This window comes from Pleurodeles waltl, chromosome 5, assembly GCF_031143425.1.
Source record: "Pleurodeles waltl isolate 20211129_DDA chromosome 5, aPleWal1.hap1.20221129, whole genome shotgun sequence".
In the NCBI taxonomy this organism is placed as follows: Eukaryota; Metazoa; Chordata; class Amphibia; order Caudata; family Salamandridae; genus Pleurodeles; species Pleurodeles waltl.
Genome location: NC_090444.1, coordinates 703,352,290 through 703,370,761, shown reverse-complemented (window position 1 = coordinate 703,370,761; position 18,472 = coordinate 703,352,290). Strand labels below are relative to the sequence as shown.

The following is an 18,472-nucleotide window of genomic DNA, read 5'->3' as shown; positions in this document are numbered from 1 at the left end:
ATTTTATGAATTCTTGTTCACCCTGCCAGTGATTGTGGCTGTTGCCTGATCACAGCTCCCAACCAGTCAATCAACAAACCAATTTCTTACAGATATGTAATAGCATGTTAGCATTTCTTAAGCACTCTTATGATATGTTATTGTATATCAGTATTGATAAACTGTACCTATGATATGGTATAGTATGTTAGCATTTCTAAAACGCTGTGATGATCTGTTATAGTAAAGGTTTCATGCCTACCACACATGAGATACCCATTAAGCTAATTTACTTCAATCGAATTTTCTTGAACAGTCAGGTTTTTATAATATTGTAAAGAGGCTGTGGGGGTATCAATCATATTTTAAAATAGATGGAGATCCAAAGGGCTGATGTAAAAAAATAGCAAATAGGTGTCTTCCCTGTCTGTGGCATTGAAACTGTGGAAGTACTGGAAGCTTTTGGTCAACAGAAGGAAGTCTTTCTGCCAGAGCAGATCTCCTGATTCACTTTTTTTTTTAATGTGGCACTTATCCATGAACACAGAGATAAATTAGACAGACTGGTGTAACAATAGTCCTGCAGCCCCTGTGGTGGTGTGGGGCCCACAAGTTCCAGGGTCCCCCCCTCAGCGGGCCCCTGCCTGAGAGTTCCTGACTGAGTTGGTGGTTGTAGTGATATTTGTGTGTTGACCACTAAATTTGTGTTGCACCACTTTGCGCTTGGCTTAGTTGCCCACTGTCACTTTAGTGGTCACTAGTTATAGACTCCATTTTGTATTCAGCTTAGCCTCACTGCCACTTTAGAGGTGCGAGTAGTTTTCTGTGCAAACATGTTATGCAACGTGTTTTCTATTTCTGCGTGTTCTCTTTCTCACCAAAGAGCTAGGACATATTATCACCGAAGAGCTAGTACATAATATGGAGGAGTCAGTCAGCATGATAAGGATGTACTAGACTGATGTTTATGATACAGCAGGGAACAGTTTGACTTTGAAAGGGATGCCTTAAGATTTTGCCCAATTCCCAATGTGTTTCTTTCAAAGCTTACCTAAACTAGCCAGCATTTTTTAATGTTTCTTTTTGATGGGAGGTTTTTTTTTCCAGAAAGCTCCTTCTCCAGTTCTTTAAGATATAAAAGATGACCCTGATCGGCAGTCGTAGATTCCAAGACCTCACTCAGGATTTTAGACGTCAAATGCCTGATATATTTCCCATGAGGGTGGAGATCTCTTTCTCACAGTCGAACGGGGTCATTGTCTTGCTGGCATGAGAAAGATAAAGCACCTGACAGGCCCTACGGTGATGCATTTTTATTAATTATTTGCTTTGCATTGTGTATCAATATATATATATGTATATCAATATAAGTGTTTGTATCTTTGCATGTATATTTTTGCTGTTTATAGATTGAAGATTCTTTATACATGGTCCTATGTTATTGTTGCACATTCTAAAAGTACACTTTTTACTATTCAAGTCTTCCTTCACGCACCTTGCAAAAAGCTATAATAAATGTCTTCTTCAGATTAAGGAGCACATTCCAGAGAATCTTTACGACTCCTTTTAGTGTGTATATTTTGGCTCAGTCAAAAGTAAAGCAAAACAGTGGGCCCCCTCATTGTACTTTGCAGGGTGCCCATCTCAAGTTTCGTTACGCCACTGATTCGTAAGAGTATTTGAAAATAAAGCCTGGCCTCACTTGGGAGTCAATGAGGAGGGAGAATGTCCGGGTAAAACCCTCCAGAGGTAAATGTCATTACCCTTTCTAAATAGATTTATTTTTTTTCCTGTGGATTTTCAACAGGGCATGTACAAGGTCTTATGTCTGCAATATGGAGAGAGAACAGTAGTGGTTTACGGATGAATCCTTGTTTCAACCCATTCTTTACCAATAGTTTTTATCTGTAAAATACTTTTTACTTCCTTCCTGGACCTTTCCCCTCATGCCCTGATGGAATTTATATCAATTATAGGTCCTCTGAGATTGTAATTGCATCCATAAAGCCAGCCTGTCTGCTTTATCAAAATTATTCAGCCAGTTTATGAATTTGAATTGCAAAGTTTGACTTATAATTTTTGCACATTTTTGCGAAGGAGTTGCAACGCCAGGCAATTGTCCATTGTAGATGAGGCTCAGTAATATTCCTTTTGATCTAATGGGACAATTTACTGCTCGGTCCTCCCTCAGTCTGCCATGACAAGGGGCAAAATATTTTCCCAGCCAGCCTAAATTACCCTTTTACCTCTCAATTTCGTAGTTATTTCAGCAAACCTTAGACTTTTCAAACGATCTTGTGTGTATTGGACATGGGATTGACAAATGCTCGACACTCAGCCTCCTCAGTGGACATGACTGTCATGGCTACGCACGTCTTCAGCAATCCTGGAAAGGACTGCAAGTTTATGCTTTGCTCTCAAGCGCCATCTCAAAATGCTCTTTTCCTCTGTCAGCCAACCTCTGACTCCCTGCAACTAAACCCTAAAGTATATTCTCAAACAAATAGAGGTGGATGAGCCACTTAATGCTGGGGCCGGGCTCAAGCCCATGGCCTGGCTCTGGATCAGATCGAAGTCCCCTCAGACCCTCAAGCCCAGAACGTGCCGAGCCGATAAGCAGCCCACCGTCTTAAACGAATGAGGATCCTTACACTCATCCACTACCCATCCTGAAACCTGGGCGGCAACTGACAGTAACAAGCAAAGACATCAGAGTGTAGGAAGAAAAGTCGTTTCTGTGTTTAAACTCTATTTCTAGGAAGCAGTAGAGTCGACACAATGACGTTTTATCGAACCACATTCCAAGGAGACAGCTCACTGCCTCCTTCTTACAGCTACTCAGGTGTGATTGAGGTTCCTTTGAGCAAAATGTTGTACAGCAGTATAGAAAAGGTGCATTCGAAGCATGGACGTCAATTCACCAAAATGCCAGGGGTAGCAGAAGTGACATCACGTGCCCTTTGACCTCCACTTTCACTTTAGAGACACATACTTATACATGCACACAGATTCACACTTACACACAAACTCTCACATAAACACACTCTCACCTGCAAGCATGTGGAAACCACACATTTAAATACATGTTTACTTTCCTCAGCTGCCATAGAAGGGCATATTCAAGCTAATTGTCCCTTTCCTTTTTATCACAGTTATAGTGAATCATATATTATTACCCACTATTAGTGTAATAACAATGAGAGAAAACAAAGAGAGCGAGTCCCAGCTGACGTCCATAAGAACGAGCTGCCACTGTGTTTCTGGCACTGAATTTGCCGCCTCTAAGGCCAGGGGTGCAAAGAGCAAGTCAGATTTCGAAGCTGCGACCCCTGAATGATGTCCATGGTTCGCAGCTTACTTTTCCTTGGGAAAGATAGACACGTTTAAGATGTGCGGCGTTTCTTCCATAAATCCCAGCAGCTCTCCTCCCTGTGTTAGGTAAATAAAGCAGCTCTCTTGCACATCAAAGTACAGCCTTGCGATACAAAAGATGGATGGGGCAGAGGGAGCGCCGGAAGTATTAAATCTACAGGCCTCTGGGAGGCCGACCAGTTTATTTAAGGGCCTGTTATTATGAGACACAACACTTGTGCTGGGCCTCCCGCTTCACAGACCCATTTATCTCCTTTACCCACCCACAGCACCACCACCAGACACTCTAATTAAAATAAAAAAAACGACAGCACTTGATTTGACCAACTTACTTTTTCTTAAGTGCTCTAATTACACCCTGTACACCAACTTTGGTTTCCCAGATCTTTTGTATTGCTGATAGGTGTAATTGCCTTTCCTGTGGTGTCGAGCCTCACCTAACGTCAGGAGAGCTTGTAATATTAAAAATAGAGTGCCAGCCTTCACTTTACTTAACTTTGGCATTTTATTCAGTAAGTCTGAAAAGATTGTAAAAAACTGACCTTGTGTAATGTACTCTGATGTTTTGGGGCAAAGCGATGCCCATCTAGTGGATTAAATTGTCCAATTTGAAACCAGAAACCCCGTACTCATTCCCAGCTTCCTTGCTTGATCAACTGGTGTGATCCTTAGCAATAGCTTTGTTTTTGTTCATCTTTTGTTTCTACAACATTCCGTCGGAGAGCACATTAAAATACATCAGTTGAGCATGGTTGGTATACAAAATCCTCTGCTGTACATGGGGGTAATAGACTATAACATTGTTTCATCTATAATACCAGCCTGAGCCACACAGGGCACGTGACATCCGATTTGCCTCTTGGTTCACTAATAGCATCATTATGGCGAGGGCCGTTGATGAATGTTTCTAAACCCGCATTTCAAAACTAGCAGCTATAATAAATGGCACTCAGTCCAGTGCAGTAATCAAATTTTCTAACTCCTGTGTTACAAAGAAATACACTTTTTTAACATTTTGAAGTACTTATCCTGTGTTAACATGATTTTGCTTGCTAGATTTACATGCCAAATATTAGAGCCAAGCCACACCCTTAGTTCAGCTCTTTCTAGGCCCTCCCTCTTAATTTCATTTACTGGCTTGTCCACCGCTACAAACAAATATATGAAGTTACATAAATGTCTCTGCTGTCCCTACAATTAAGTACCAAGGGCATTCCTACCAGTTATTTGTTCTGAGACCTAGTTACGTTATATTAACAGATTGTGTAAATCACACTTCTACCATTTGTTAACAGTTAATGCATCGTGTACTTCTACCATTTATTAACAGTTAATGCATCGTGTACTTCTACCATTTATTAACAGCTTATGTATAGCACACGTCCACTGTTTGTCCAATAGCACTTCTGGAATTTGGCCATCTTTTACCATTGTGGGGTTCAGGTGAATCAGTCTGTTGTGATTGTATTTCGATAGACAAAATAATCTCTGTCCTTTCTACTGCTTAGTAATGGCTTTTTATTGGATTATTTGGATAATGTTCGAATATTTTGTGGGCCCCTGTTGTATGCTGTGTGTATCTATATGCATAGCTGCTTTGATGGGTACGGGTAAGTTGTTCTGTTCAGAGGCCACATTAGCCAATCACCTACGTTCTGTTTAGTGTTTTATGCGTGTGGGTGTGGCTTGATCTGAATAGTTTTGATCAATAGAGAAGATATGGAGGTGCTGTTGATTTGGCAACACTTTGCCACAAAGGGGTGTGTCTAATGTTGTATGCTGATGTCGGCGAGTTTGTTTGGTACTGGACAAATGTGCAACGCTCTGTCTAGCATAGTCTGTTAGACGTCGGGATGAGGCGACGGAGAAATCCACACACCAGAAACGGGCAACCAGTAGAGACATATGCATATTGATTACGTGGCAGTCATTTAATCAAGCTGAGAAATTGAACGTTTATGTAGAACATTACCAGATGTTTATAGGAAGCCCCTTGTCCTTCGACTAAGGAGACACCGCGATGTACAACTTTAAGTAGCAGAAGCGTCAAACGAATCATTAAATATTCTTTGTTTATAAAAAAATGAATGAAGATAAATTCAAATTGTAGTAGAATCCGATTCTCTGTTCTTCAAATGCAATCTATTGCTTGTCCACAAACGATGAATATTTCTCTTGCGATTATTACCAAGCCCAATGCATTTCAGATACAACCCATCTTTCATCAGGGGACTTGTTTTACAACCTAATCACTTTCCGAAATAAATATACGGATAATGATGATGAAAGATTTTATAAAGCGCATCTGGTACCCTAACAAGGGTGTCCTGTCGAACGCGATGTTCACAAAAAACATCCAAGCGTGACTTTGCTTTAGTAACACCTCTTAACTGGTGCTGGTGCACAGGGGCAGGAGTTCTTACTTATGCATATTCCAAGTTGTTACTAAGTAGTGAACCCAGGCATACTCGTCTTCGGTGTTTCTTACATAACTCTCAATAACGTGCTGTTGTTTTAACAGATTTTTTCTTCCTAGGTATTCATGTAGATTAGGAAAAGTCTTTGGGAGAATCACTTAATTGCTTTTCTAAAGTGGATCGTTGTTTATTTTCACTGCAGCATCATGTTTCATCGTGATAAACTGCCCTTCCATTACGAGAATTATTTTTCCCTCTGTCAACAGATTATGGGACTTTTCTAAACCCGAGTCGCTGCTCGAGACCATCGAACATCATTCGGAGTTTGCGTGTGGACTCGATTTAAGCCTCCATGTCCCAGGGCAGGTAATGTTTTTTTAAAAACGTGTGTTTCCATTACATGTTCAAAAGTCATTCACAAGAACATCTTAGTAAAATGTTTACACATAAGAACTTAAACAATATATCGAATCATTTGTAGTTGGGCAGAGTCTCTAGCTTCTGACTCAATCTAGTTAATGTCAGATGGAGCAGCTGCATGAATGTCTTTAGAAAGTGCTTTAAAAGAGATGAAAAATATGTTGTGTACTCTCTGAAAGTGGTGGGATGAAGGAAGCGTAACTAGGACTCGATTTTCTGAGGTGTGGCATGTGTAATTAAGGGTGTGGCTTACATTACGTAAATTCAAATCCTGTGATTCACACTGCAAGCCACCTCACCAGTATTTGGGGGGAGCTTGAATGTCCCCACGGACCCTGCCGTCTCCCTGCATCCTGCGGGAGCTGGCATTACTCCTGCATGCAGGGAGCTGCAAAAAATGCAGCTTCCTGCATGCAGGATCAATCCTTTTATCTGTTTCCGAAGACAGATGGTAAGTCTGCCCCCAGCGAGCTGGAGCCTGTTTTCCTGCCTCTGCCTGCTGGTAGTGGATTTACAGTTTACTCTTGCTTGGTGGCAGCTGTTAAAGCACCTACCAAGAGACAACAAACTGCTGTCCTACAAGGGTGGGCACTTTGGGAGATAGGGAGCTTGCCCTGGGAGGTGGTTGTCCCCAGGGCTATTAAAAGTACCTGATGAGGGGGGCATGTGATGCTCTTCCTTTACTTTGCACGGGCTGGCCCTGGGGAGGTGGTGCTCCCCAGGACTGTACATGGCCAGAGAGGGGGGCCGAGCGGCCTCCCCCTTCCACTTCTATTTTAATTTCAGGCACCAGGAAGGTGATGGTCCCAGGGGGAGGTGAGTTCTGCCCCCCCCCCCTTTAATTACAGACTTTAAGCCCTGGGGAGGTGGTGATCCCCGGGCTCTAAAGAGCCCATGTAGGGGTGTTCCTATGGCCCACCTCCAATGTGTTAGAAAAGCCCCAGGTAAGTGGTGGTCCTCGGGGCTGCGGGTGCGGTGCGGCCCCCGCACCTAATTGTATGTTTGCTATGGGGAGGTGGCAGTGCCCTGGGCTGTGGTGGGGCATGCATCCCCCCCCCCTACAGTCTATTCTGCCCCGGGAGGTGGCAGTCGCTAGGGCTGCAGGGGGGCAGCACCCCCCATATTTTTCTCTGTAATTGCCCCAGGGAGGTGATGGTTCCCAGGGCTTATAGAAGCCCTATGAAGGGAGACCGCACTATAAAAAACAAAATTCAGGAAAATCTGCAGATCCACAGATTTTCCTAACATTTAAAAAAAATGCTTTTTAGCCTTGGAGGGGTCGCAGAGGAAGCCCTAACCAAGGCTAGGGGGCCAGAGTGTCCCTACCCTGGCTGCTTTTCTTTTTTTTTCTCTCACTTTTTTGTGAGACTTGGCTGGAGCTGTGTCTCAATATGGCTGCCAACACATCCTGGTTGAAATGCAGGCAGCCAATCAGAAATCAGCCTGGAACCAGTTGGGTCTAAGGATTATCCAGGTTCCCAGATAGCTATATTTTTTGGCTTTTAATATCTCTAAAACCACTGATCAGATTTACACCAAATCACCAAAACCTTGCTTTCTGGACAAAGAGCTAGCTTTCTACCAAATTTGGTTTAGTTCCATTCAGTGGTTCGGGCTGTAGACGTGTTAAAAAAAAAAAAACCCTGAAAAATCCCATTGAAGTAGAATGGGGAAAAAGTGTTTTGGGACTGCCCCTTTTTCTCCGCCCGGCTTGACAGATCACCCTGAAACTTTCATGACAGCAGTTGAACTGACAAAGTATACGTTTTGAAAATTTTGTAAAGATTCATCCAACAGCTTCAAAGTTATTGGCAAAACAAAACACTCTCTGTCTATGGATAAATGGTCGAACGCCAATAGGTAAGATATATATATATATATATATATATATATATATATACAGGGAGTGCAGAATTATTAGGCAAGTTGTATTTTTGAGGATTAATTTTATTATTGAACAACAACCATGTTCTCAATGAACCCAAAAAACTCATTAATATCAAAGCTGAATATTTTTGGAAGTAGTTTTTAGTTTGTTTTTAGTTTTAGCTATGTTAGGGGGATATCTGTGTGTGCAGGTGACTATTACTGTGCATAATTATTAGGCAACTTAACAAAAAAAAAATATATACCCATTTCAATTATTTATTATTACCAGTGAAACCAATATAACATCTCAACATTCACAAATATACATTTCTGACATTCAAAAACAAAACAAAAACAAATCAGTGACCAATATAGCCACCTTTCTTTGCAAGGACACTCAAAAGCCTGCCATCCATGGATTCTGTCAGTGTTTTGATCTGTTCACCATCAACATTGCGTGCAGCAGCAACCACAGCCTCCCAGACACTGTTCAGAGAGGTGTACTGTTTTCCCTCCTTGTAAATCTCACATTTGATGATGGACCACAGGTTCTCAATGGGGTTCAGATCAGGTGAACAAGGAGGCCATGTCATTAGATTTCCTTCTTTTATACCCTTTCTTGCCAGCCACGCTGTGGAGTACTTGGACGCGTGTGATGGAGCATTGTCCTGCATGAAAACCATGTTTTTCTTGAAGGATGCAGACTTCTTCCTGTACCACTGCTTGAAGAAGGTGTCTTCCAGGAACTGGCAGTAGGACTGGGAGTTGAGCTTGACTCCATCCTCAACCCGAAAAGGCCCCACAAGCTCATCTTTGATGATACCAGCCCAAACCAGTACTCCACCTCCACCTTGCTGGCGTCTGAGTCGGACTGGAGCTCTCTGCCCTTTACCAATCCAGCCACGGGCCCATCCATCTGGCCCATCAAGACTCACTCTCATTTCATCAGTCCATAAAACCTTAGAAAAATCAGTCTTGAGATATTTCTTGGCCCAGTCTTGACGTTTCAGCTTGTGTGTGTTGTTCAGTGGTGGTCGTCTTTCAGCCTTTCTTACCTTGGCCATGTCTCTGAGTATTGCACACCTTGTGCTTTTGGGCACTCCAGTGATGTTGCAGCTCTGAAATATGGCCAAACTGGTGGCAAGTGGCATCGTGGCAGCTGCACGCTTGACTTTTCTCAGTTCATGGGCAGTTATTTTGCGCCTTGGTTTTTCCACACGCTTCTTGCGACCCTGTTGACTATTTTGAATGAAACGCTTGATTGTTCGATGATCACGCTTCAGAAGCTTTGCAATTTTAAGAGTGCTGCATCCCTCTGCAAGATATCTCACTATTTTTGACTTTTCTGAGCCTGTCAAGTCCTTCTTTTGACCCATTTTGCCAAAGGAAAGGAAGTTGCCTAATAATTATGCACACCTGATATAGGGTGTTGATGTCATTAGACCACACCCCTTCTCATTACAGAGATGCACATCACCTAATATGCTTAATTGGTAGTAGGCTTTCGAGCCTATACAGCTTGGAGTAAGACAACATGCATAAAGAGGATGATGTGGTCAAAATACTCATTTGCCTAATAATTCTGCACTCCCTGTATATATATATATATATACATATACATATATATATACAAAAACTTCACTGAAAACAACAAAGGTTACATTGACATTATAGTTAGAAAAAATAATTTTAAAAAACTTAGAAATTCACTTAAAAACCAAAGGTTACTGTGAAGTTATAGTTAGGTTCTGAACTTACTCGCACAAAACCAGAAAAATTCTGCAGTTAGAGTTATTTCAAGTAACTATAACTCATGACTGAGGTAACTATACCTCACGCCCCCACCATGCTTATAGTGAGGCGGAGGGTGTTTAACGTAGATACAGATTTACACACACACCCACTCACCCGTATAAGCCACAGGAGCCACAATCAAAGATTTCAGGGAGTGCTCCAGTGGCAGGAAAGTACAGTGAGGGCTCTTTGATCAAACTAGCCTTCCATACTGGAGAAACATGGTAGCTTGCTGCAAGCAGCAGGTCATGAGCTCTGCACCACGGGGGATGACTCAGAGCAGCGCACTCCTTACCTGCTATGTTTTTTGTTTGTTTTCACTTCTGGGCTAGCTGAGAATTAGCTGGGCCTCCTAGCCAGCCAACACATGGATGTGAAGGCAGTCAACCAGGCTGTCTTGGTCGCAGCAGTGAGTCCACTCAGCAGCACTGGAGCGGCACAGCGTGTTCTCGCCAGGGAAGCATCAACAGAGGCCGCACAAGCAGCATCTCTCAGGCTGCTCAGGCTTTTGCAGGGGAGACACAGGCACCGATACAGTGTGGCATTCGGAGCCTTGGCTGGGGGAAGTGAGCGGAGGAATTAAGGCCTCCCTGGAAGATACTTTTTGTAGCAACAGCGTCAATTGTGGTAGTTGTGGGATCCACTCTGATATTGAGGAAGCTCAGCACAGCGTCCCAGGTCCAAGTGGGGTGGGTGGGGAAAGGTGGAGGACGGGACAGGTGGGAAAATGGACAGCAGTGGAGGCTGGGGCAGAAAACATCGATAGGATCCAGCCAACAAAGGGTAAGATAATTGTTGAGGGCCTGTCCAAAACATTTAACACAAATTTTGATGAGAACCTGACCAAAAAGACTAATAAAGTGGAACTTGGGGATGAGGTGTTGGCAAACGGTATAGGTTACGCTCCAAAACTCTGTTGACAAGAGAATTAAGCACAAGGTTGACTGTGGGAGAGGACGGAGTAGCCAACAGGTCAAACAATTAGCAGGTGTTAGCCCAAGATACACTAAGAAACCCCTGTGTAGAGTTCTCTGGTACCCGAGCCCATGGTTAGAGAAATAACTTAGTCATTGACTTTGAGGGATTTGATGTTGTCATATCATCCAGCCCTATAGAAAAATGAATTTGAAATACAGTGAATTAATCAAATGTATACCAGTATATCATCAATATCCAGCAAGTAGTCAAAACAATATTTGAATTAATAGACAACAAGCCACATATATGTACACAGGGTCAAAAGTAACTGCACAAACCCGCTGTCAATCAGCATTCACAAACGTTCCATTGTGACCATAGGCGCAAAATGTACCCGATTTGAAATGCCAGCTGATGGTGAAGGTGTAGATGATATGGCATTTTGAGCCATACAAACTGAATCTGCAAGTATTGACATAGTTGTTGATGATAAGAGGCATGCACATTGAAACACAGCACCAAAAAAATCTGAGGATGCAGTCACTGTTGAATGGCTGTTTCTCACTAGATTTTGTCTCAGGTGAAGGTGACAGTGCCACCAGCATTGGTGGGTCATCAAATGCTGCATATTTGATAATCACCAACTGCATTGCAGTCAGAATGCTTAATGCTTATTAATCAAATCACTTCTCTCATATTAAGCGATTGTATCTGTGGTTGATGAATGACACACCCTAGTTGATTGTTTCAAATCACTTTATGCAGCATCAAAATGCAGGCCTCACTCAAGGCGCTTGTAATTTGTGGAATAACCAAGTTCAGTTTGCACTTATCTGGTTCAGTGATTCTCCAATGAAGTGTAATGCTGGAGTTTCATGATATTGTTGTTCAGCGTAGTAGAAATCACGTCCATTCACGTTAGCATTTATTTCCTAAGAAAAAAATGAGAATTGCACTATCGTCTATTAGAAGCGTAGTTCAAAATCTACCAAATTTGAAAACAGTCAACTGAAAAGGAATGAGGCCATACATAGCCTTAAAGTGTGTCAGTAGGCTGGCTCCATTGGTTTTAAAATCCTGGGCTATTCCTGTTTTGTTAGGCCAGTGATACTCAAAGTACTGCCCAGGGGCCGCATGTGATTCTCCAGACCTTTAGATGTGTCCCCCACCCTTGAGGTTAACAGTAGTACTAGGCTGCTTTTTACTTGAATTAGCCCCAACATTTTATGTTTAGGAGTGGAACTCAAATGGAAACTTTCAGGCATGGAAAAAAAGGCATTTTGTATTTTTTCATACCAGTCTAAGGATATGCCTTTCTGATTGTCATAGAAATAGAAGTCAGTGGTTGGCAAACCAATTAGTGATGAATGAGCCACATATGATGGGGGATTCAGTTACAGAACATGAAGTACTCTCAATCTCTTCTATGGACCAGAGAGTGTATGATGCTTCTTTGTTAGCCATCATCATCTGCCTTGAGGTCAAATTGTGAGGGTCAAAGATGACACTTTCATTTATGAGCTGCCAGAGCACTCTATTAGCCTTTAAGGATTGTAGTGTCCAATTTAACCCTGAGGTTGTCATTGTTGAAGAAGATTTGTCTTCTTTTAGGGGTCAAGGGATACATTGTGTATAGTTGTTTTAAAGAGGGTTTGGAAAGCCTTTGTCAAAAACCTCAAGTGTGGTCTACAGTATTTCTTTCAAAAATGTGTTCCTAGATTGATACTCATAGAAAAAAATATCAAAATGAAGTAGAATCCACTAAAAAGGTAAATGTTCTCACGTTGTTTCTGATGTTTCAGTAAAGTGTCCACTGCTCGAGCACTGTAGTACATAACTCATGAAATTGTTCTTTCAGTATATCAATATAATGAAGTCATAAAGAACAAAAAGGATTTTTCTTTCAGTGTTAAATCTAGGAGTGTCTTTTTTGAAAAGTGGATGACAGTTAATATATTCTGTGGAAGAGACTTCACTCCAGTGTCTCAAATCATGTAAAAGAACAATTCAGTGCTCCATTCCAGTGCATTTCTGGCATCAGAGTACCTTTCATCAGGGAAAAAGGAGCTGAAAACAAATAATGAAGCAACATCAATCAAGGAGACTCAATCGGAACAGTTTACTAGTCCTCACCAAATACGATACTGTGAAAACTAAACAATCGATCAATGTTTAGGAGAGCCCTATGAAAAAATGAGGACTTCCTCAAAATCTTAGCACCGCTCAAAGTGAATAAAATAAGAAAATAAAGTGATGGGCAGCTCCTCTCAGTACCCACGTGCCACAAAATGTGTCTTAATAAACCAATGAACTACAAATACAGCATTTTAAGTGTCCGATAAGTGATTAAACCTCTAAAGCAAATGTGAACCGCCGCAAAATTCTCATCATTGTGCTGGTACACCATCCCCAAGCCATGCATCTTAATCCAACAGTACTGCAACAGCATACATATGCTGGCATATAAAGAGAAATATGAACCACCACCAAGCACTGAATCAATCCTACCCGAGAACATGAGTCTGGAAACAAACCTACAAATCAAACTGCTTTAAACATTAAATTAATTCCTAAATCTTGAGCAGGTCTTTTAGAAATTAGGTTACTGGTTGACTGGGGTGTGAGCCCTGGTCAAGGAGCAACCACAATCCTAGTGATGGTAAAGCACAAGCAAAGCCCATATTAACCTGTGCTCAGCACCCTGGTAGCTTGGCACAGAGCAGTCAGGCCTAACTTAGAGGCAATGTGTAAAGTATTTGTGCAACACTTCAAACAGTAAAACTGTGAAAACACCAGACAAAAAGATCCCACGGCAGGTTAGAAAAATAGAACTTATGTAGTAAATAAAACAGGACCAAAACAAAAAAATCCAATTAGTAGAATCAGAGATATTGAATTTTAAAGTTTTTAGAGTAAATAGAGCCAAAAGCTGTAAAGCGCCAACTGTGCATATCTGGTCACATCGGGGCAAAGGCACAAGTTCAGATTGACTGTGATGGAGTGTAGGCTGGTTTCAGGGACCCAGTTAGGCCCGCTGAACAGAATACCTTAAATCCTTTGTTGCAGAGCATTGTGTTGATCCATCTCGAAGATGTGTCGCACTGCTGAGGTGGTGCGTTGGTTCCGAGATGCAGTGAGGGTGCAGTATGAGGCTGGTAGAGCAACTAAGGCTCAGTTTCAAGGGTCCAGGACTGGGGTGGCACCACTTGGCAGGGAAGGCTTGTCGCGTAGGTTCTCATTATCCTAATGAGATTACTAGATTTGCGCTGCAGAATCACCTGTACTGCGGGGGACTGAGTCTGATCCCGCACCATGTGACACCTGTCGGCCTAATCCCGGTTTTATTCTGGCTAACTAGCAGTGCCTCATCTCCACCCAAGAGCAGAGATGATTGGGCAGCCGGGGGCATGACATAAATGACTCCTCAGGGAAATCGTGGTCACTCAGATCTCATCCGTTTCTCTCAGTTCCATTAGTCTCACATATGCAAGGACAATCAGAGGCAGAGTATAGTTCAATAAGGTTTTATTGAAGTAACTGCACCTTAGATTAGGCATGTATTGCAATAACTAGGATTATGAAGCACAACAAGATTAAGATTGTGACAAGGAGAGTGGAACATGAAAATAATGCTACCATCTTGCCACTAAAGTTTATAAGGATAGTTCCTACCTAAGCTATGTTAGAGCACAGTATGTTAGGCTCTAATTCTGCCCTTTAGGTTCCCCTGGGAAGACATCATCCCTCATACCTGAGCAAGAGGCCTGTAGTCTGCATAGGCAGCTGCAGCGAAACAATCAGCAATCAGCATACAGACGTGGTCATGTGGCCGGAATCTCCCTGTAACGTACATTGGTCAAAGTAGTGTTTTTATAATAAAACAGAGCTGATGTTCCAAGAAAGGATCCCCATGTAAGAGTGTGTATGTTTCTGTGAACATTGGAGACAAAGTGTACCACGTTTGCCAGCAACCTATCTTACTGCAGCCTTGCGAAAAGCACAGAATAAAAGAAATGTCTTGTTTAAGAACTCAGTGCTGATCTAGGTGAGGAACAGCTAGATAGAGAAAAATAAAACAGGACCGCAAATGTGGCTATTGCTAAAATAATAAACCGAAGCTGAATAAAAATATCTAGGTTAAAGTGCACAATGGCAGGCCTAGTATGCTAAAATAACGTATGTAAAACTAGAATTAAAATGACTATACAACAGGCTCATAGATGGCTGAGTCCAGGTGCAGATGCAAGGTTGTTGGAAGCCTGTTATGTCCCTAAGACTTCAGATTAGGAGGCCAGACAAATAGCCCTTGCAGTCACTCTGGGTTCAAGTGATGCAGATACAGCCCTTCTACCCAGGCAAGAGGGCAGCATGGCAGCAGTTCCTTCAGAGCAGCAGTTCAGCAGAGTTGCAGTCCTTGTAGCAGCAGCACATCGGTCCCTCTTCCCGGCAGAGTATCCACAGGTCAGTAAGTGTACTGAAGTGGTGGTGTCTGAGGTCCTTCTTTTATTCATAGTTGTGCCTTTGAAAGGGGAGAAGGTTCTAGAGGCGTACCTTTAAAGGGCTCAGGTGCCCTGCCTTCCCTGCCCTGGCTATATACTAGCTACAAGAGGTATGCAGCCCCTTGTGTGGAGAAAGGGCCTATTCAGGTGTAAGTGAGGCTGGGCCCAGCTCATCCCTCTCCCATTTCGCCAGTTTTGGCCCATCCAGTCACACCCAAGTTCGTCTTGTGTGTGGGTATCTAGAAGGAATACACAAAGCCCAACTGCCAGCTACACCCAGTCATGTGACCAGAGACAGGCTGCATGCATCATATGGCTAAGACGAGATAATGACAACTTTTCTTTGGCATTTTTAGGATTGTAAATTATAATCTGACTAAAAGATAAATTAGGGTTTTAAATTAGGAATCCAGAGACACCAAACAAGATCCAGTAATCTTTTTCCATTTGGAAATTACTCTTATAAAATGTAGCAAGACAACTCAGATGTAATCCTATGAGAGAGAGGCCTAGCAGTAGTGAAAAATTAACTTAAGAGTTTTTCACTACCAGGACATGTAAAACGTAAAAGTACATGTCCAACTTTTCAAAAACACTGCATCTTACCCTTGGAGCTGTCCAGGCCCTTTCTTAGGGGTGACTTATGTGTATGAAAAAGGAAGGTTTGGGCTTGGCAAATTATTTATTTTGCCAGGTTGAAATGGCAATTTAAACCTGCACACACAGGCACTATATGGGTGTCACAATCAGTGCTGCAGGCCCACTAGTCGTATTTAATTTACAAGCCATGAGCACATGTAGTACACTAGGGACTCATAAGTAAATCAAAATGCCGTTTGGGTGTAAGCCAATGTTATCATGTTTGAGCAGAGAGCACAGGCACATTAGCAGTGGTGAAGTGCAAAAATCAAGTAAACTGGAAGTCTGGAAGCAAAACGTTAGGAGGAAACCACATCAAGGATGTCAGATTTAACACAGTCCATCTCTGTGTTCATTCTGTGTGTGCTTCAATATCTCTGGTAGCTCTGCTAATGACGGTGTGCCATGAGTAGTAATATAACTGAAAATATTATCGCTCAAGTGACACGTAGATAACATTTTGTGCCTTGCCCCAGTCCTGGGGTGTTGTGTGTGGATAGACCTCTTCTAATTGATTAGTTTTGTGTGAAATCCAGAATGAAATCTCATCTCTCTTTGTGATCAATTTGCCCATGATAGCGTTAATAGTCTGTGGACTAATCTCTTGCACTGCGTGATGTGCATACTGTGCAGGACAAGGATCAAATTCTTCCCTAGTCGATTGTGGGGCATATTGTCGAAGTTGCCTATGAATAGCCCCTACCTGGTTTAGTAATGGTCTTACTTCTGCAGGTGGCAGATTGCTGTGTCAGGAAATGGTGTATGCCCAGCCAATACAGACCAGATAGTTCCTTCAGTACTTAAGGGACCCATTCTAATGTTTTAAAGAAAATGGGGTAGCTTTCCACCAAATCACTCTTGAATAATTGTTGATATTGAAACACTAAGGCGAGCCCATCCCCTATGGCTTTCCATCTGTACCATATATCTTCTTATACCTGATTGCCTAGAAAGACCCAATAGGTGTTTGAGAAGAACCCTCACCCACCAGCCTAGTTGGTGGCATGCTTCATCTTCGGGTTCCCACCTAAGTTGCCTAGTGCAACTTAGGTGCGCTACGATGCCTGAATTACAGCAGAGCTGGTAATTGTTTTTTGGATTATGTTGCCAAGTGACGTGAAATCAGTGAAAGTGAAAGTTTAAAACTACCTCCATGATATATGTAGTTATAGCTAACCAGTTTAATCCTGGACTCCTGTGGCACGATTAAAAACAATGGTGGATGTTACATGAAACCATAATTACTTCACACATCCTAGTGATTGGTCAACTTGTTTCAGCCTTATGAATTGTGCCAAAAAGGTCACTACGGCTTTCTTCAGGACCAAGCGATCGTGGACACACTCTGCCTTGAAACATGTAAACATGCACACATGCTAAGGTATGCGTCCTGAGGGTGTACCATCCGTAACCTACGCTCTTCACCCTTCTTATCTTTTTTAAACCTAAAAAGACAATCAGAATCAGGATGGAAGACAATACAATCGAATAACGTAAAAAAAACACACACGCTGCATGCTAAATCCCCTCAGTGGCGTGTTTCATGTTCTGCACGCCACTGACCCCACTTGTGTGGTCCATAAAAACACGCATGTTCAAGTCTAACACATGCAAATCAAGCCTGCTCTGTCCTGCAAGGCCTTCAAATCACTATGACTACGTCTGGTCAGTGCCATAATAGTGTCAAACAGTACCGCTTTTTGGTGAATATGCCCCTATACAGTGCTTCTTTGTGCTTCCTCTCTCTTCTGTAACAATAGTACCCCTAAAAAAGCTTTGATGGACCAGTGAACCTTTTGACAGCAAAATCATTTAAAAGACACCAAACTCGTGACTACGCAAATATATATTGAGAATAACACCTACTTAAATTACTCTTATTGTGGGCCTTATGGATCCAGCAGGGGCAGCGCCGTAGTCACACACTGGATGTCTGAAAGGAAAATGTTATGAGGAGAGAATAACAATATGTCACCTGAGGTATAACTTTGGCTGTGCCCTCATATGATCCTTCTCCCCAACTGAGCCCCCACTTACTCCATCAAGGCACACCACCTGGGGTAGCCCCTACTGCGGTCCTACAAGGCAGCAGGATCTTGCTCTGGTCCTCATTTACCTTCTTTAAATAGCCGCATTCTATTGGAGTTTTGGGTACATGCGTACACGTTTATGCACATGGGGGACTTGTGTTCCTAATGGTTAGCAGGAACTGGCCCCTTGTCATTGCAAGCGCTTAACCCTTCCTTGCCTGAATGTGTTCCCTGATGGTGATTGCACTACAAAGTCAGGGAGGCTGCATTTCGATGTAATTATTAAAAGACTCCTTGTTGCAGGCATTGACAAGGGCATTGCCTGCCATTTTGTCACTGTGAGCGCATAACCCTTTCTTGCCTTAATGCACTCCCTGACGGCTATTGTTACTACCAGGACGGGGGATGCATCTCAATATAATTATTAAAAGACTTCTTGTTGCAGGCATTAAGTAAGAATGCATTCCCTCACTGTGGGTATTTTTCCAAATAAACATTCTTACTGTGAGCACATTGACCCTTCCTAATCCTAATG

At 42.4% G+C, this 18,472-nt stretch overlaps 1 protein-coding gene across 3 annotated transcripts in view; it reads left to right on the top strand.

The window, feature by feature from the left end:
• PEX7 (peroxisomal biogenesis factor 7) overlaps nucleotides 1-18,472 on the top strand; it is a 915,648-nt gene that overhangs the window by 710,339 nt on the left and 186,837 nt on the right. For 2 of the 3 annotated variants that reach the window (XM_069234650.1, XM_069234649.1), the window contains exon 9: nucleotides 6,035-6,134. The exons of the other annotated variant lie outside the window; for it this stretch is intronic. In XM_069234650.1, the coding sequence (XP_069090751.1) occupies nucleotides 6,035-6,134 (100 nt within the window). The remainder of the gene's footprint in view (nucleotides 1-6,034; nucleotides 6,135-18,472) is intronic. 3 annotated transcript variants of the gene reach the window in all.